The 20,735-nt window shown below is 41.5% G+C and overlaps 2 protein-coding genes across 2 annotated transcripts in view; one reads left to right on the forward strand and one right to left on the reverse strand.

The window, feature by feature from the left end:
* magixa (MAGI family member, X-linked a) overlaps positions 1-5,211 on the forward strand; it is a gene marked incomplete at its 3' end in the record, with an annotated part of 20,316 nt that extends 15,105 nt beyond the window's left edge. Inside the window, exons 16-20 of the mRNA XM_079226427.1 lie at positions 1-47; positions 180-238; positions 759-905; positions 1,623-1,761; positions 4,382-5,211. The exon at positions 1-47 is cut by the window's left edge and continues 148 nt beyond it. Of these exons, the coding sequence (XP_079082553.1) occupies positions 1-47; positions 180-238; positions 759-905; positions 1,623-1,761; positions 4,382-5,211 (1,222 nt within the window). The remainder of the gene's footprint in view (positions 48-179; positions 239-758; positions 906-1,622; positions 1,762-4,381) is intronic.
* Positions 5,212-13,075: 7,864 nt separating this feature from the next.
* Positions 13,076-17,926, reverse strand: cdk20 (cyclin dependent kinase 20; the record flags this gene model as incomplete). Its single annotated transcript, XM_079225657.1, has 8 exons — positions 13,076-13,267; positions 13,648-13,803; positions 14,835-14,958; positions 15,543-15,605; positions 16,007-16,128; positions 16,268-16,456; positions 16,539-16,652; positions 17,852-17,926. 8 exons carry the CDS (start codon positions 17,924-17,926, stop codon positions 13,076-13,078), a joined length of 1,035 nt encoding a protein of 344 aa, XP_079081783.1.
* Between the last annotated feature and the right edge of the window lie 2,809 nt (positions 17,927-20,735).

A 20,735-nucleotide genomic window follows, 5' to 3' on the forward strand; every position in this document is an offset into this window, starting at 1 on the left:
GAGGAGGGCCGGGAACACGCTGAGACTGAGCATCACACCCCGACACCGTACGCACACACACACACACACACACACACACACACACACACACACACACACATAGACACATATTTATATATATATTTGTGTATAAATATACAATATTATAATTCTCTATTGGATCCTGTTTGTCTCCTCAGACTCGTCTTCTCTGCCGGGAGCCGACCTGGACATGAAGACATCCAGAGGGAGGTCAAAGGTCAGCGGGACTCACTTTAGTGCTAGTATCAGTACACACTTTAGTACTAGTACAGTACACACTTTAGTACTAGTACAGTACACACTTTAGTACTAGTACAGTACTCACTTTAGTGCTAGTATCAGTACACACTTTAGTACTAGTACAGTACTCACTTTAGTGCTAGTATCAGTACACACTTTAGTACTAGAATCAGTACACACTTTAGTACTAGTACAGTACTCACTTTAGTGCTAGTATCAGTACACACTTTAGTACTAGTATCAGTACACACTTTAGTACTCTCTCTGTCTCTCTCTCTCTGTCTCTCTGTCTCTCTCTCTGTCTGTCTGTCTCTCTCTCTCTCTCTCTCTCTCTCTCTGTCTCTCTCTCTCTCTCTCTCTCTCTGTCTCTCTCTCTCTGTCTCTCTCTCTCTCTGTCTGTCTGTCTGTCTGTCTCTCTCTCTCTCTCTCTCTCTCTCTCTCTCTCTCTCTCTGTCTCTCTCTCTGTCTTTCTCTCTCTCTGTCTGTCTGTCTCTCAGGAGGAGTCCAGGTTCTACAACGTGGATCTGGACCGAGGTCCCACAGGGTTCGGGTTCTCTCTGAGGGGGGGCAGCGAGTACAACATGGGGCTTTATGTCCTGGGACTGATGGAGGGGGGGCAGGCCCAGCGCAGCAACAAGATCCAGGTACACACACACACACACACACATACACACATACACACGCACACACACACTAACACACACACACACACACACACACACACACTAACAGCATCACACATTCAGCTGCTCCTCCAGGTGTGTCCTTAAATATTCAAAATGAGAGCTCTCCATGAGATAGACAGGGTGACATCATCAGGACCTCCTCTAGAAGCCCCTCCCACCTGAACCCAGATGAACACCTGGCTCACCTGTCTGGTCTCTCTCGGTCCATCAGCAGAACCCTGTGGTCGTTCAGACGTATTGTTGTGTCCCTCTGCAGCGTTTGTGATGTATAACTAAGGTGTACCTGATGTACCTGTGTACCTGGTGTACCTGTGTATGTGTGTACCTGATGTACCTGATGTACCTGGTGTACCTGGTGTACCTGTGTACTTGGTGTACTTGTGTACCTGATGTACCTGATGTACCTGATATACATGGTGTACCTGGTGTACCTGTGTATGTGTGTACCTGATGTACCTGATGTACCTGTGTACCTGATATACATGGTGTACCTGGTGTACCTGTGTATGTGTGTACCTGATGTACCTGATGTACCTGGTGTACCTGGTGTACCTGTGTACTTGGTGTACTTGTGTACCTGATGTAACTGGTGTACCTGATGTACCTGGTGTACCTGGTGTACCTGTGTACGTGGTGTACTTGTGTACCTGATGTACCTGTCTACCTGTGCCTCAGGTGTCGGACCAGCTGGTGGAGATAAATGGAGACAGCACATCAGGGATGACTCACAGTCAGGCTGTGGAGCAGATCAGGAGAGGAGGACACCGGATCCACCTGGTCCTCAAGAAGGGAAACGGATACGTGCCCGACTACGGTGAGACACCTGACAGGTGACCCGGCTCTGTACTATAACACCTGACCACACAGGTAACCTGTTACACCTGTAACACCTGACCACACAGGTAACCTGTTATACCTATAACACCTGACCACACAGGTAACCTGTAACACCTGACTATACAGGTAACCTGTCACACCTGACCACACAGGTAACCTGTTACACCTGACTACACAGGTAACCTGTAACACCTGACTATACAGGTAACCTGTAACACCTGACTATACAGGTAACCTGTATCACCTGACTGCACAGGTAACCTGTAACACCTGACTATACAGGTAACATTTAACACCTGACCACACATGTAACCTGTAACACCTGACTACACAGGTCACCTGTTACACCTGACTATACAGGTAGCCTGTAACACCTGACTCTACAGGTCACCTGTAACACCTGACTACACAGGTCACCTGTTACACCTGACCACACAGGTAACCTGTTACATCTGTAACACCTGACCACACAGGTAACCTGTTACACCTGACTACACAGGTAACCTGTTACACCTGACCACACAGGTAACCTGTAACACCTGACTATACAGGTAACCTGTAACACCTGACTGCACAGGTAACCTGTTACACCTGTAACATCTGACCACACAGGTAACCTGTTACACCTGACTACACAGGTAACCTGTAACACCTGACTATACAGGTAACCTGTAACACCTGACTATACAGGTAACCTGTCACACCTGACTGCACAGGTAACCTGTTACACCTGTAACACCTGACCACACAGGTAACCTGTTACACCTGACTACACAGGTAACCTGTAACACCTGACTATACAGGTAACCTGTAACACCTGACTATACAGGTAACCTGTATCACCTGACTGCACAGGTAACATGTAACACCTGACTATACAGGTAACATGTAACACCTGACCACACATGTAACCTGTAACACTTGACTACACAGGTCACCTGTTACACCTGACTATACAGGTAACCTGTAACACCTGACTCTACAGGTCACCTGTAACACCTGACTACACAGGTCACCTGTTACACCTGACCACACAGGTAACCTGTTACATATGTAACACCTGACTATACAGGTAACCTGTAACACCTGACCACAAAGGTAACCTGTTACACCTGACTACACAGGTAACCTGTAACACCTGACTATACAGGTAACATGTAACACCTGACTATACAGGTAACCTGTAACACCTGACTGCACAGGTAACCTGTAACACCTGACTATACAGGTAACATGTAACACCTGACCACACATGTAACCTGTAACACCTGACTACACAGGTCACCGGTTACACCTGACTATACAGGTCACCTGTATCACCTGACCACACATGTAACCTGTTACACCTGACTACACAGGTAACTTGTAACACCTGACTATACAGGTAACCTGTAACACCTGACTCTACAGGTCACCTGTAACACCTGACTACACAAGTCACCTGTTACACCTGACCACACAGGTAACCTGTTACATCTGTAACACCTGACTATACAGGTAACCTGTAACACCTGACCACACAGGTGACCTGTTACGCCTGACTATACAGGTAACCTGTAACACCTGACTATACAAGTAACCTGTAACACCTGACTGCACAGGTAGCCTGTTACACCTGACTACACAGGTAACATGTAAAACCTGACTACACAGGTAACATGTAACACCTGACTACACAGGTAACCTGTGTCGACTTTATAAATACTACTATATAAATAATGGAGAGATCGTTAGATAGATTAGATTTTTAAATCCTTCAGTGATTCTTCTACTTCCTCTCTGAACCTGAATCAACCAATCACAGCTCTGGATTCTCTTGACTTCTACTTCCTCTTCCTCCTTCCTTCTGTACGTCCTGCTCTTCGACCTCTTCCTCTTCCTCAGTAGAGTTGTCCAGCCTGTCTCTCTGTATGACCAACTCTAAGCAGGGGGAACCCTGCTTCTACGTGATCGGACGCACTGAAAACTCGCGGTTGGTAACTTCCTGTTCTCCTTCTCCCGCCTTTCACTCTCATCCCTTCGTCTTCACGTCTTCATCTGCTGCGCTTTTACTTTCCTTCACGGGATTCATGTCACATAAGAACATTTTAACAAGAAGTCACTGTTAAAATGTCATGTAATGTGGTGGACATGGTAGGTACGTGTCATTGTACAGTATTAACACGTTATTAACATGGTAATAACACAGTATTAATATGTTATTAACATGTTAGTAACACATGTGTGTAAAGGTGTGTGTGTATATATATATATATATATATATATATATATATATATATACTCATGTATATATAGCTACATGTATACATGTATACGTGTGTATATATACATCTGTGTGTATATATATATATATATATATATATATATATATAAGGGTGTTCATGTATATATGTATATATACACATATATACTGTATATATATATATATATATATATATATATATATATATATATATATATATATATATATATATATATATATACAGTATATATAACACAATCTAAACATCAGAAGAAGAAGCTGGGTTTGGTCACAACTCCCTCTAGTGGACGTTGGATGAACTGCAGCTTAACGTCTTTATTTCTTTGTCTCTCAGACCCTGAGGAAGGAGCCCTCCCACGCTCCTCCTCTTCACCCGCAGGGGAGGAAGAGGAGGAGACATTAACCATTACAACCGCCTCCCTCAGCCTGCAGCGGGGAGGAGGAGGTCATACAGGAGGAGGAGGAGGAGGAGGAGGAGGAGGAGGAGGAGGAGAGAACAGGAGGATGAGGAGAGAGGGAGAAACTCAACAAAGAACAGGAGGAAGAAAAGGAGGAGGAGGAGGAGGAGGAGGGCCTCCTGATCTGGACCTAGACGTGGTGGAGGAAGAGGCACGAGAGGAAGATGAGGAAGAGGAGGAGAGGAGGAGGAGGAGAAGTCAGACCGTCAGGGAGAGGGAGAAGCTAGACCACCAGAGGGAGCAGGAGAGGAGGAGCAGGAGCTTACCCAGGATCAGTGCTCAATCCTGGGACACGTTGCCGCTTAAGGGGATGGAGGAGTCTGGAGGAGTGAAGGAGAGGAGGAGGAGGAGGGTGACAGAGGCCGACAGGGAGGAGGAGGACAGGGGAGAGAGGAGAGATGACATCACCTCCCGCCACGCAAAGCATTCTGGGAGCTCAGGTGCGGCGTTCTCCTTCCTCATGCCGATAGACGACAGCGACGAGCGCCGGCATCCGTCTGACAGCGAATCAGCAAGCGGCTTCTCGGAGGTCGGCCAATCGACGGCCAGCATCGCCGAGGCCGGGCGGAGGGAGGGTTCCGATTGGAGGAGAGCCGCATGGCAGCAGGACGACGCCCCGGGCCCCTGGCTGAAGCCGAACCCCCAGAGGCTGACGAACGTCCTGATTGGCAGTCGGCTCAGTGGGCGGGGCGTGCTCTCTCTCTGATTGGCTCGTGCCGAGAACACACTCCTTTTTCATTCACAGATTCTTTTTTAGGCTACTTATAAGGGCTTTTTTTCCGATTGGCTTGTGGAGAGAAGACCCGCCTCTTCCTGCGTCTTATTGGATGACAGCAGATGGTCTGTTTCTGATTGGACGATGAGAAGAAAGAAGACAAAGGACTTGATTTTGATTGGCGGGTTTTGAGGCCTCTGATTGGCCAATGACATAACAGCTTCTCACACAGCCGACGAATTAACTAACAATCAGATTTTTATTTTACCCATCATCCCTCAGTGCATCCTGAGACCTGTATCACGGAGCCAGATCAGCGTTATCCTGCTAGCTTTGGGCTCAACTCAGGTTAACTCTGGTATCACGACGCTGGTTAACTTCTAACCAACGAACCAATCAGATCACTGACGAGGACCCGCAATGAAGAGCAATCAATATTTTTATTGGTCGGTAGAATCAAGATAAAATCATGTTTAAAACAGATTACAGCTGCATATTGATTATGTAATTTAATATGAAATAACCTTTTATTAACACACTGATAGCAAATCAAAAAAGTACCACTGTCACCTTTAATTAACTATTTTTAATGGATAATAAAATCATAAAATGAGGATGTGTTTAAACTGTATTTTTGGTCAAGTTGGTCCTCGACAAATAACAGCTTCCGTCTATTGTGACTCACGTGGCGTCATGAGGAGTTTATCAACTCTATATATATATATATATATATATATATATATACACGTATATATATATATATATATATATATATACGTGTATATATATATATATATATATATATATATATATATATATATATATATATATATATATATATACGCGTATATATATATATATATATATATATATATATATATATATATATATATATATATAGCCTCCCGATCTAACAGTCAGTCAGTCGGAAACGTTTTTTCCTGATGATTATTGATCAGCGGCCTCGTGATACCACTGATCGGGGTCGTCCTTGTGATCCAGGCCTCCCCTCCACCACCTTCATCCTCCTCCTCATCATGAACTTTATACTCGTATGCAAACGACATGAGAAGCTTCCAGCCGCCCGGCTGAAGCTGCTGTTCTGTGATTCTGTAATCTGAGCATGTGAATATCACTGGAATGATTTTTTTATTTTTATAAAGCTGTAGAGGCTCAACGCCGTTAATATTAATATTATTATTGTTAGAGATTAACCACAGATGATCCGATTTGCCTGCTTGCTTGTACAAAAAAAACTAAAAACTTTGCCCTGATGATGTAACAGAGCCATAACACACACACACACACACACACACACACACACACACACACACACACACACACACACACACACACACACGGTTCAGGTCCAGCTGTGGTCAGGACCCTCGGACCTGCAGCTCTGGATCATAACAAGTGCCTCATTTTACTTCAGCCTTCGTCCTGCAGACCGACCGCCACAGCTCGCCACTTCCTGTTCACACACCGCCACTTCCTGTTTAGACAGCTCGCCACTTCCTGTCCCACTCTGAAACCCATCGTTTCTATTTTTTCATTATTATATATTGAATATTTAATGGCTGAAGTTTAGGATTATTTTAATTTTCCATTAACTTGCTCAATATATATATATATATATATATATATATATATATATATATATATATATATATATATATAGATATAGATATAGATATAGATTGGGGGATCGGGCCACCGGGATGACCCTCTGCATAATTTTAACGTATAAACACAACAGATTGTTTCATTTAATTCACTTAAATGAAATGTAGCATGTAAATATGATGAAATTATGACCTAAAAGACACATGATAAATAGTTTGTTCAATGCACGTTTACATGTTGTTTGTTTTTTAAACATTCTGTCTGTCTATCTGTCTCTCTGTCTGTCTTTGTGTCTGCACGCCTTCTGCAGTTACACTACAACTCCCACAAACCATTGCGCTGCCCTTTAGCCCCGCCCCTCAGCCTGCTCTCTCTGAAGGGTATTTGGGTGATCTTTCTTCTTCTATGCATTTTTTAAAGACTGTGATCTGAGGATCACACGGCCTGGACTCGACCGCTTCTAATGATGGGTCTGAATATTCAGGTTCTGGTCCAAAGAAGACCAGCAACAATGAAACACGCACATCATCAGATATCAGATCAGTTATAGAATCTACAACCTCGACTATGACTCTGTCATATCAGATCAGTTATAGAATCTACAACCTCGACTATGACTCTGTCATATCAGTAAGGTATAGAATCTATAACCTCGACTTTGACTCTGTCATATCAGTAAGTTATAGAATCTATAACCTCGACTATGACTCTGTCATATCAGTAAGTTATAGAATCTATAACCTCGACTATGACTCTGTCATATCAGTAAGTTATAGAATCTATAACCTCGACTTTGACTCTGTCATATCAGTAAGGTATATAATCCATAACCTCGACCATGACTCTGTAATGGGGTGCTATATTTTGTCTGTGGTCCTCTAGTTCCTCCGGTTCTAGAAGAACAAGTCGTCTCCTGTATGTCGTTCTCTTTCGCTCCAGTCTGAGCTGGACTCACGTTAGCTAAGTGTTTGGTGGCTAACTAGCCAGCAGCCTCTTTTAACAAACAAGCTGTTGTTAAACTCTACATTTATTCATTTTGTTTGAAACGAGATGATCGATTCTGATTTCTTGAGCTGGAGTCAGAACGCTGTCAATGTAGCTGTTAGCTTAGCTTAGCTTAAAGACTGGCAACAGGGGGAAGCAGCTAGTGTGGCTTTATCCAAAGGTTAACACATCAGTGAGCAACATGAACACAAACATGTAAACAATGTGTGCTGGAACTGTTTGTTGTGCTAGCTGTTTCCCCCTGCTTCCAGTCTTTGTGCTAAGCTAGGCTAAACACATCCTGACTCCAGTTCTTTACAAAAACTGTTGAACTGTTCCTTCGATATGCTAACGCTAGGCTCAGCTAGCAGTGAATTGAGACTTCCTGTCACAGTTAAAGACCTTCACTGAACTCACTCATGAATTAAAGTGAAGTCATGTAATGTCACTGGAGTTCAGTGTTTGAATCCTGACATCATTCGTTCAACTGATGACGACTGCATTTTATTTTGAAGCCAACTATTCTGTTATTTCTCTATCATGTACAAATGTCCAGTATTTTTCTCCTTTTATTATATTCATGAAGTGTTTCTAAAGCCGCAGACAGACAGACAGACAGACAGACAGACAGACAGACAGACAGGTCATTCCAGTGTCTCTAGTTTGAAACCTCAAGCCTTCACAATAAAAGCCAGGGTCCATTTAAAAGGGGCTTCAGTCACAAACAACCTTTAAATGCACGATGAACTATTTAAAAAAAAAAAGCAACTCACATGTTAAATGAGAATCTGCTTTATATTGATGTCAGAGCGCCGGTAAGCATCAGTTGTTGGTTTGAATCCCTGTTGTCTCTCCCGCTTCAGTTAAAAAAAGAAGTATTTTATTTTGAAAAGCTCGGAGAAGAGATATGTTCGTTTTCTTGCTGTTTGAAACATTAATGATGTCACGTCTTGTTGGACTGTTAAGAAAGAAACACAATCAGCTTTCAGACACCCACACATCTCTGTTTTCCACAGTAATGGACTACATTTCCCATCAGCCCCGGTGCTCTCACTTCTTCTACTGGACACTAGAAGCTGCTAGCTTCTAAACATATTATATAATATCTCAGATTGATTCTGATTTCTTGGTCCATCTGTCCACCTGTTCACCAGGTCCACTCCTGGTCCACCTAGTCTACCATCTCCATCTAGTATACCTGGTCTACCTGTTCACCTGGTCCACCTGTTCACCTGGTCCACCTGCTCACCTGGTCCACCTGCTCACCTGGTCTACCTGCCCCCCTGAGTCTGTGTGCCTCTGTCTGCTGGTTGTGGTTCAGGTTTTGTTAAAAAGTATCGGGACGGTGAAGCTGCAGAAACAGGAAGTTCAGACTGTTTTTATGTTTCTGCCGTTTTCAATATAAAATATTGCACAGAAAAAAAAAATCATCTTGGATGCAAAAAAAAGTAAGGTCTAAATATTTAAAACATGGCAGCTTTCAGCCAATCAGGACGCAGTCAGTCAATCAACCTGTCAGCCAATCAGCTCGCAGCTGATCAGTCCAATCACATGGTGGTCAGCGCCGACAGCGCCACGCTTTACCACAGCCATGCTGCAGGTCTGCTTCAAGTCCAGTTCAGGTCTGATCAGATCCGGTTCAGGTCTGCTTCAGGTCTGGTTCAGATCTGGTTCAGGTCCGGTTCAGGTCTGGTTCAGATCTAGTTCAGATCTGGTTCAGGTCCGGTTCAGGACCAGTTCAGGTCTGGTTCAGATCCAGTTCAGGTCCTGTTCAGGTCTGGTTCAGGTCTGGTTCAGGTCTGGCTCAGATCCAGTTCAGATCCGGTTCAGGTCCGGTTCAGATCTGGTTCAGGTCCGGTTCAGGTCTGCTTCAGGTCTGGTTCAGATCTGGTTCAGGTCCGGTTCAGGTCTGGTTCAGATCTAGTTCAGATCTGGTTCAGGTCCGGTTCAGGACCAGTTCAGGTCTGGTTCAGGTCCGGTTCAGGACCAGTTCAGGTCTGGTTCAGATCCAGTTCAGGTCCTGTTCAGGTCTGGTTCAGGTCTGGTTCAGGTCCAGTTCAGATCCAGTTCAGGTCCGGTTCAGGTCCGGTTCAGATCTGGTTCAGGTCCAGTTCAGGTCTGCTTCAGGTCTGGTTCAGGTCTGGCTCAGATCCAGTTCAGATCCGGTTCAGGACCAGTTCAGGTCTGGTTCAGGTCCAGTTCAGGTCTGCTTCAGGTCTGGTTCAGGTCTGGTTCAGATCCAGTTCAGGTCCGGTTCAGGTCCGGTTCAGATCTGGTTCAGGTCCAGTTCAGGTCTGCTTCAGGTCTGGCTCAGATCCAGTTCAGATCCGGTTCAGGACCAGTTCAGGTCTGCTTCAGGTCTGGTTCAGATCCAGTTCAGGTCTGGTTCAGGTCCGGTTCAGGTCTGGCTCAGATCCAGTTCAGATCCGGTTCAGGACCAGTTCAGGTCTGCTTCAGGTCTGGTTCAGATCCAGTTCAGGTCCAGTTCAGGTCCGGTTCAGGTCTGGTTCAGGTCTGGTTCAGGTGTTCGGCTGCAGATGTCAAAATAAAAGTCTCAGAAGTTGTTTTTTGATATTTGACTTTTGTGTTTTTAACTCACGTTTTATTTTTTTATTTCAGAAACATCAAAATTTATTGACTTAAATATTTTCTTGCCGTTGATAGAAAATGAAATTATTGGCAAAAAAAATGCATCTAAGCTGATAAAATATATGCTTTAATATGAATGTGAAGTTTGATTTGACTATTATAGCTTGAATTATAATATTTAGAGTAATGGGTGATGCCGCCCCCTGGAGGCCACAAGGAGAACTACAAGCATCACTTCTGACAAAGAATTTAAAACGTTTTGACTCAACTCGTGTTTGCATGAAATTAAAGATCTGAAACGGTGTGTGTGTGTGTGTGTGTGTGTGTGTGTGTGTGTGTGTGTGTGTGTGTGTGTGTGTGTGTGTGTGTGTGTGTGTGTGTGTGTGTGTGATACAGCTATTGTGTAGCTCAGCGACAGACAGGAAGTCGCTCCTCCTGACGTGTACAGATTTATAAACAACGTTCTGCTTCGCAGCTGACAGAATTTAATAAACTTGCTGTTGTTATTATTCTGAGACGATCCAAGAGTTCAGTTATTATCGGATATCATTAAAAATGATTTTATTCAACTCCTGTTCCGTGTTTTTATTCTCACATCAGCTCTTCTTTAGTTTAAAATGTTATTAAACATGCTCACTGAGCATGTGCAGAAGGTGTACTGTGATATGTATTACAACATATATATATATATATATATATATATATATATATATATATATATATATATATATATGTTGTAATACATATGTGATATACATTTTACTATGTGATATATATTCAAATATATATGTGATATATTTTACTATATATGTATTGTATGTCATATGTGGTATTTATTTTAATATTGAAGTGATATTTTTTTAATATATGCACAATAAACTTTATATGTGATACATTTTGGAATGATAAATATATATATATATATAAAATATATAGTCAATCAAATATTGTACATATATGTGATGTGTATTTTATTAATGTGAGATGTTTAATAATATATTGTAATATTAATTTGATACAAGCAAAGAGATCAAAGAGGAAACTGAAGAACGAGACCAGGTTCTGCTCTCAGGGGGTCAGGTAGGAAATAAAGAAACATGTTGATAATGAAGTGAAAGTAAAGTTCACTTTAAACAGGTGAACTGGTGAACTGGTGAACTGGTAAACAGGTAAACTGGTAAACAGGTGAACAGGTGAACTGGTGAACTGGTAAACAGGTAAACAGGTGAACTGGTGAACTAGGAAAACAGGTAAACAGGTGAACTGGTAAACAGGTGAACAGGTGAACTGGTAAACAGGTGAACAGGTGAACTGGTAAACAGGTGAACAAGTGAACTGGTAAACAGGTGAACTGGTAAACAGGTGAACAGGTGAACTGGTGAACTGGTAAACAGGTGAACAAGTGAACTGGTAAACAGGTGAACTGGTAAACAGGTGAATAGTTAAACAGGTAAACAGGTGAATAGTTAAATAGGTGAACTGGTAAACAGTTGAACAGGTAAACAGGTGAATAGTTAAACAGGCGGACAGGTGAATAGTTAAACAGGTAAACAGGTGAACTGGTGAACTGGTAAACAGGTGAACAGTTGAACAGGTAAACAGGTGAACAGGTAAACAGGTGAACTGATAAACAGGTGAATAGTTAAACAGGTGAACAGGTAAACAGGTGAATAGTTAAACAGGTAAACAGGTGAACAGTTAAACAGGTGAACAGTTAAACAGGTGAATAGTTAAACAGGTGAACAGGTGAACAGGTAAACAGGTGAATAGTTTAACAGGTGAACAGGTAAACAGGTGAATAGTTAAACAGGTAAACAGGTGAACAGGTAAACAGGTGAATAGTTAAACAGGTAAACAGGTGAACAGTTAAACAGGTGAACAGTTAAACAGGTGAATAGTTAAACAGGTGAACAGGTGAACAGGTAAACAGGTGAATAGTTTAACAGGTGAACAGGTAAACAGGTGAATAGTTAAACAGGTGAACAGGTAAACAGGTAAACAGGTGAATAGTTAAACAGGTGAACAGGTAAACAGGTGAATAGTTAAACAGGTGAATAGTTGAACAGGTAAACAGGTAAATAGTTAAACAGGTGAACAGGTAAACAGGTGAATAGTTAAACAGGTGAATAGTTGAACAGGTAAACAGGTGAACAGGTAAACAGGTGAACAGGTGAACCCAGCAGCTCCTGTTCAGACCTGAGAAACATGGACACTGATCTGACGCTCGGTCAGGTGAATATTTATCTACTGACAAACTATAAATGTGATTTCTGTGATTCCGATCATCTTCATAATCAAAATGGCTGAATGTCCTGTTCACAGGGATCCTCCTCTCATTGTTAGTCACCACTGTAATATGTACTTTCATTATATCTCCTTTCTTTCCATAGCATAGGTCGTATACGTCACGTATGTGTAGAACATCTTTAGTCTTGCTGACTGACATCAACCCGCAGTGATAAAGTATGAAAAACAACCAGGAGTCAAAGTCAAGAGGCCGTTGTTTAATAAATGGCTCCAGCTGCTCTCGTGGGACTCGAACCTCAGCGTGAACGTTAAAAACAAACGCATATAAAATGTCCTCGACGAGTCTTTGATTGATCGGCCCACGGTGACTGTATTCGTTTTTAAATGTGATCGGTCGGTCCGTCGTTGTTCAGAGGCAAGAGGCGTGTCCTCGCAGCAGTGCGGGGTCTACCACGCTGTTCTGCAGGGGCAGGTCCACGGAGAAGTCGGTGGGCGGAGCTTGCAGCCGCTGGCGGGGGGGTCGACCCCCCCTCTGAGGGATGGGCAGCTCCGAGTGGTGAGCAGGGAGAGGAGAGGAGAAGAAGAAGGGATGGAGGAGAGCCTGGGGAGAGGAGAAGACAGATCAATACATCAATCAATACATTGATCAATACATTAACCAATAAAACGATCAATACATTTATCAATACATCTATCAATACATCTATCAATACATCTATCAATGCATCTATATCATACATTAATCAATACATCGACCAATACATCAAACAATACATCAATCAATCAATTAACATCAACACATTAATCAATACATCAGTATCAAATAATGGGATGATCAATCAATTAATCAAGACAATTGATTTCCATGTATTTCCTAAATTTGAGATGAATCAATTTGATTGGTTCCCGTGTTTCTGGACTTCGTCGTCAATAAAGGGTCCTCAGGTGGAACCCTGAGGAACTCCACTTCCTGTTTCCCACCTGTCTGGCTGAGCAGCGCTGATTGGACGGATAAACCAGGAACTTGTAGAGCAGGTCGATGGCCTGAGGGGGCGTGTCCGGGACGATCTCCTCCAATGGGATCGCTGGATTCTCCTTAAAGGTGATTTTATTGTAATCTGGCAACTCGACGATCTCCTGGAGAGACGGAGTAGAACCGATGTACTTATACTACTGGTGTACTTCTATGTACATCTATATACTTCTATGTACATCTACTGTATTTACATTTATGTACATCTATATACTTCTGTAGGAGAAGAAGAAGAAGAAGAAGAAGAAGAAGAAGAAGAAGTAGAAGCAGAAAAAGTAGGAGTAGTAGCAGTATAACCAGTAGTATAACTAGTATTATAACTATTAGTATAACTACTAGTATAATTAGTATTATAACTGGTAGTATAACCGGTAATATAACTTGTAGTATAACTATTAGTATAACCAGTAGTATAACTGGTAGTATAACTAGTAGTATAACCAGTAGTATAACCAGTAGTATAACTAGTAGTATAACCAGTAGTATAACTAGTAGTATAACTGGTAGTATAACCGGTAATATAACTAGTAGTATAACTATTAACCAGTAGTATAAAGGGTAGTATAACTAGTAGTATAACCAGTAGTATAACCAGTAGTATACCTGGTAGTATAACCAGTAGTATAACCAGTAGTATAACTAGTAGTATAACTGGTAGTATAACCAGTAGTATAACTCGTAGTATAACCAGTAGTATAACCAGTAGTATAACCAGTAGTATACCTGGTAGCATAACCAGTAGTATAACCAGTAGTACAACTAGTAGTATAACCAGTAGTATAACCAGTAGTATAACCAGTAGTATAACCAGTAGTAAACCTTGTAGTATAACCAGTAGTATAACCAGTAGTATAACCAGTAGTATAACTAGTAGTATAACTGGTAGTATAACCGGTAATATAACGAGTAGTATAACTATTAACCAGTAGTATAACTGGTAGTATAACCAGTAGCATAACCAGTAGCATAACCAGTAGTATAACCAGTAGCATAACCAGTAGCATAACCAGTAGTATAACCAGTAGTATAACCAGTAGTATACCTGGTAGTATAACCAGTAGTATAACCAGTAGTATAACCAGTAGCATAACCAGTAGCATAACCAGTAGTATCACCAGTAGTAGAACTAGCTCACAGGCCAGCTGTCCTGTGTGGGCGTCCCCAGCACCCGCAGGACGCAGCAGAGCTGCTCGATGTCGTTCTCTCCAGGAAACAGAGGGGACGAGTTCAGCAGCTCCCCGAAGATACAGCCCACCGCCCTGAAACACACTCAGCTTTTATTCTGAAGGGCGACAGGAAGTCTGACTGTAGGTTAAGTCAAAGTCAAGATGTCATGATGTCAACGTCAGTAGTAGTAGTGGTAGTAGTAGTAGTGGTAGTGGTAGTAATAGTGGTAGTGGTGGTAGTGGTAGTAATAGTGGTAGTAGTAGTATTAGTTAGTGGTAGTGGTAGTAGTAGTAGTGGTAGTGGTAGTAATAGTGGTAGTGGTGGTAGTAATAGTGTTAGTAATAGTGGTAGTGGTAGTAGTAGTAGTAGTTAGTGGTAGTGGCAGAAGTATTAAAAGTAGGAGTAGAAGTAGAAGTAACAGTAGTAGTAGTGGTGGTAGAAGAAGTAGTAGTATTAGTGGTGTTAGTATTTGTGGTAGTGGTAGAATAATTAGAAGTAGTAGTAGTAGTAGTAGTAGTAGTAATAGTGGTGGTAGTAGTAGTAGTAGTAGTAGTAGTAGTAGTAGTAGTAGTAGTAGTAGTAATAGTGGTGGTAGTAGTAGTAGTAGTAGTAGTAGTAGTAGTAGTAGTACTCTCAGTATTTTCAGTATTAAGATGATTAGTTGTAGTTTTCTCACCACAGGTCGACTCCCTCGTCGTACTTTCTGGCTCCGTACAGCAGCTCAGGTGCTCTGTACCACCTGAACACACACATTACAGAGAAACAATAGGGTAATAATAGAGTAATAATATACTTATAGAGTAATAATAGACTAAATAAACTAAATAATAAAGTAATAATAGACTTACTTATAGACTAATAATAGAATAAATAGACCAAATAATCGAGTAACAAGAGTATCAATACAGTAACAATAGAGTAAATAATAAAGCAATAATAGAGTAATAATATACTTAATTATAGAGTAAATATTAGAGTAGTAATTTGATTTTTAATTTAAATAATAGACTAAAAATAGACAATAGACAAATAACAGAGTATTAATAGAGTAATAGCAGAGTAATTAATAGAGTAATAGCAGAGTAATTAATAGAGTAATAGCAGAGTATTAATACAGTAATAACAGAGTGTGATCGCCACCTGGTGGCCACCTGGTGGCTGTACAGTCTCTCTTCCTGCTCACTGAACAATCTGGCCAAACCGAAGTCTGCGATCTTCAGATGACCTGAAGAGCTGATGAGCAGGTTGGCTGGCTTCAGGTCCTACACACACACACACACACACACACACACACACACGCACACACACACACACACACACACACACACACACACACACACTGTATCAGGGCTCTTATTCTGAAGGGCTGCAGGAGTCAGATGAAGGTGAAGTCTTTCTCACTCGGTGCATGATGTCGTTGTGATGCAGGAAGGCCACGCCCTTCAGCAGCATCATCATGTAACCTTTGATCTGCGCCGGGGTCAAAGGTCGCTGGGAGTTCCTGATGACCTCAGAGAGGTCGGACAGCATGAAGTCGAACACCAGGACGAAGCCCGTCCCATGAGGGAAGACGTCCTTCAGCTTCACCACCTGAGGAAGAGGAGGAGGAGTGTGAGGACTGACCTCTGACCCCTGACCCCTGACCTCTGACCCCTGACCCCTGACCACTCACATGCTGGTTGTCCTCGATCTCCTGCAGGGCCTTGATCTCCCTGAGAGCCTGGTTGGGGATGCCGTCCTCCAGCCGCCTCAGAGCCACTTTCTTCAGAGCCACGGTCTCTCCTGTCTGTCAGATCAATACTGTGTTAGTGACCAGGACCTGATGTGTGCTGTGTGCACTTATAGGTCTGGTATATGTGTATTATATGTGTACTATAGGTCTGTTATATGTGTATATGTGTATTATAGGTCTGTTATATGTGTATATGTGTACTATAGGTCTGTTATATGTGTATATGTGTATTATAGGTCTGTTATATGTGTATATGTGTACTATAGGTCTGTTATATGTGTATATGTGTATTATAGGTCTGTTATATGTGTATTATAGGTCTGATATATGTGTATATGTGTACTTATAGGTCTGGTATATGTGTATTATATGTGTACTATAGGTCTGTTATATGTGTATTATAGGTCTGATATATGTGTATATGTGTACTTATAGGTCTGGTATATGTGTATTATATGTGTACTATAGGTCTGTTATATGTGTATATGTGTATTATAGGTCTGTTATATGTGTATGTGTGTACTATAGGTCTGTTATATGTGTATATGTGTACTTATAGGTCTGGTATATGTGTATTATATGTGTACAATAGGTCTGTTATATGTGTATATGTGTATTATAGGTCTGTTATATGTGTATATGTGTACTTATAGGTCTGTTATATGTGTATATGTGTATTATAGGTCTGTTATATGTGTATATGTGTACTTATAGGTCTGGTATATGTGTATTATATGTGTACCTATAGGTCTGTTATATGTGTATATGTGTATTATAGGTCTGTTATATGTGTATTATATGTACTTATAGGTCTGTTATATGTGTATATGTGTACTTATAGGTCTGTTATATGTGTATTATAGGTCTGTTATATGTGTATATGTGTACTTATAGGTCTGTTATATGTGTATTATAGGTCTGTTATATGTGTATATGTGTACTTATAGGTCTGTTATATGTGTATTATAGGTCTGTTATATGTGTATTATAGGTCTGTTATATGTGTATATGTGTACTTATAGGTCTGTTTTATGTGTATTATAGGTCTATTATATGTGTGTATGTGTATTATATGTGTACTTATAGGTCTATTATATGTGTATTATATGTCTATTATATTTGTATTATATGTGTATTTATATTAGTATTATGTGTGTATTATATCTGTATTGTATGTGTATTTATATTAGTATTATGTGTGCATTATATGTATATTATATGTGTATTTATATGTGTATTATGTGTTGAGTTACCTCAATGTGTTTGGCCTTGAAAACGATGCCGTGAGCTCCTTCTCCGATCCGACCCAGAATACTGTACTGATCCATGTCCATCAAGGAGGCTGGTCCTGGACTACAGGTCTGATCTGGGTCCTGGACTACAGGTCTGATCTGGGTCCTGGACTACAGGTCTGATCGGGGTCCTGGACTACAGGTCTGATCTGGGTCCTGGACTACAGGTCTGATCGGGGTCCTGGACTACAGGTCTGATCTGGGTCCTGGATCCTGGATCTTGGATCCTGGATCTTGGATCTTAGTTTCCAGTGAACTGAAGCAAAAAAAAAACGAACTCCGTTAATAAATCAATAAATGTACTAATGTTGCGCAAATATGCTTAATAATATAAATGTTTACTTAACAAAACTTAATATTCTTCATAACCTACATGAACGGACTTTGATTCGGCGTGTGAGAAAATCGCACATGAAGAAAATATTGTAAGGAAACACCGACTTTTAGAAAAGAAAGCCACTGACCTGAGCTAAAAGCTAGCTATGTTGCCTTGGTAACCTACGAGCTAAACTATTGAAACAGCTGCTGGTGTCGCAACAAACGTGTCCGACGAGAACCAAAGAGACGCAAGAGTTCCTGCTATGAAGACTTGTTCACGTGCAGGTCGGTTTTATGTATTTTTAAATATCTTTAAATAAATATGTTGAACTGAACGAGCTGCAAAGCTGCCAGCTGTCCGCCATGTTTGTTTACAGTGACGTCACTGCGCTGGTCCCAGTACAGAACCAGTGCAGCTAGAAGAGACTCGGTTGGTTAAAAGTGTGTTTTCGTCACTTTAAAAAGGAAATGTAGAGTTAAGTTAGATGTCATGTGACCACACCGTTTATTAATGTGTTATTTTAGCATTTTGTTTTATTTAACAGAAATAAATAATGTGATGTAATTACACTTTTATGTAATTAATATACATTAAGATGGTGGAACGTAACTAAGTACATGTACATGAAAGTACAACTTCAAGGTACTTCAGTCTTAATGACTAGTATTTTTAATTGAATGCAGCTTTCTTTTACACCTCTAGTATTAGTAGTTTCTGAGGTAAATGTTGTGCTTTTACTATAACATCTGACTTTAAACGTCATATTAAAAACAAAAGATATTATCAGTGTGTAAAATATGATACCGTATTAAATACACATCAAACTATTCAACATAACAAATACAAGTAGTGAAAAAAAGTGTTTCTTCTATTTAATCCAATTCTGTGGCTTTGTTTACTGCTTTTATTTCGAAACCGGAAGTGCGTATTAATCAACATCCGGTGAAGATCGATGTTTACATGAGGCGTCAGTTTGCTAATCGGCTAACCGGACAGTCGATAATAATAACCAGAGCCGGCTGCGCTGGTTCCCGGTGTGACGGGTTAACAGGCCGCCGTGTTATCTGGTGACTTTGGGCTGAAAGCGTCTCTTGTCGTCATCGTTACGGCAGATGTTGAGAATACAAGAGAACACGCAGCTGTCCTCGTGAATGTCACTTGTGCCTCGACCAACAGTCCAGACACATATGAAAATAAGAAGAAAACACACTACAGGAAAGAGATAAAATATGAAAACACTGTACTGTGCAATTGCCCTTCCTTTGAAATAAAGTTGTTAAAAAAAACACATGATGAGTCTGTTTTTTGCAAATATCTGTCACGTAAATTAAATCTGTAGTACAGGAAAAAAGAAGAAGAAAAAGATATAAATAAATTCAATTTACGGGATTCAAACTCATATCATTGGGTTGAAAAAGATCAGAGATCAGAGGCATCACCACTACGCCACAGTGTGTTGTCGGTTTACAATACAGTGATGCACAACACAGTCAGCAATCACATTTACATGGCAGAGAGCAACCACAGCAACCAGAGAGAAACCCGAGCAACAAGAGAGCAACAAGAGCAACAAGAGCAACGAGATAGCAACCAAAGAGCAACCACAGCAACCAGTGAGCAACCAGAGAGCAACCACAGCAACCAGAGCAACAAGAGAGCAACAAGAGCAACAAGATAGCAACCAGAGAGCAACCAAAGCAACCAGAGGGCAACCACAGCAACCAGAAAGCAACCAGAGGGCAACCAGAGGGCAACCACAGCAACCAGAGAGCAACAAGAGAGCGCCAAGAGCAACAGATAGCAACCAGAGCAACCAGAGAGCAACCAGAGCAACTTGTTCAATTCAATTCAGTTTATTTTGTATAGCCCAACATCACAAATACAAGTTTGCCTCGGAGGGCTTTACAATCTGTACACATGACATCCCTGTCCCGGGACCTCACATCGGATCAGGAAAAACTCCCCAAATAAAGATATTAAAAACCCCTTCAGAGGGAAAAAAAAGGAAGAAACCTGAGGGAGAGCAACAGAGGAGGATCCCTCTCCCCGGATGGACAGAAGCAATAGATGTCATGTGACCAGAATGAATAACGTAACGGAGTTACAGCACATTCAATGAATGTGACAGAAATTATTCATATAATGAGTAGTAGACATGGTCCATGATCCAGATAACCAAGACCCATTAAGCAGAAGGAGGTAGAGAGGAGGGGCATCCCAGGGGCAGTGGGAGGGGAAAGCAGGGCCATGGCAGCTGGCAGGACGGCTCCAGGCCAGTTGCATCAGAACTTGTGACCACACTACCCAGCATGCAGCATGTTGACTTGAACTGCGCAGCACTTTACAATATGGCTGCTTTCTCAAACTAATAGACTGTTTAAAACCAGACAGTTCAACAGGTCTTAGTAGAGCTACACATTAATGAGGCAGATGTTAGTGATGTCGTCATGAGGTGAACATACACAATGTGGACAATAACGCAAAGGAGGCAACAAGAAAAGCAGAGCCGTGACATTAAGAATTCAA

The sequence above is a fragment of the Taurulus bubalis genome (assembly GCF_910589615.1).
Source record: "Taurulus bubalis genome assembly, chromosome: 11".
Classification (NCBI taxonomy): domain Eukaryota; kingdom Metazoa; phylum Chordata; class Actinopteri; order Perciformes; family Cottidae; genus Taurulus; species Taurulus bubalis.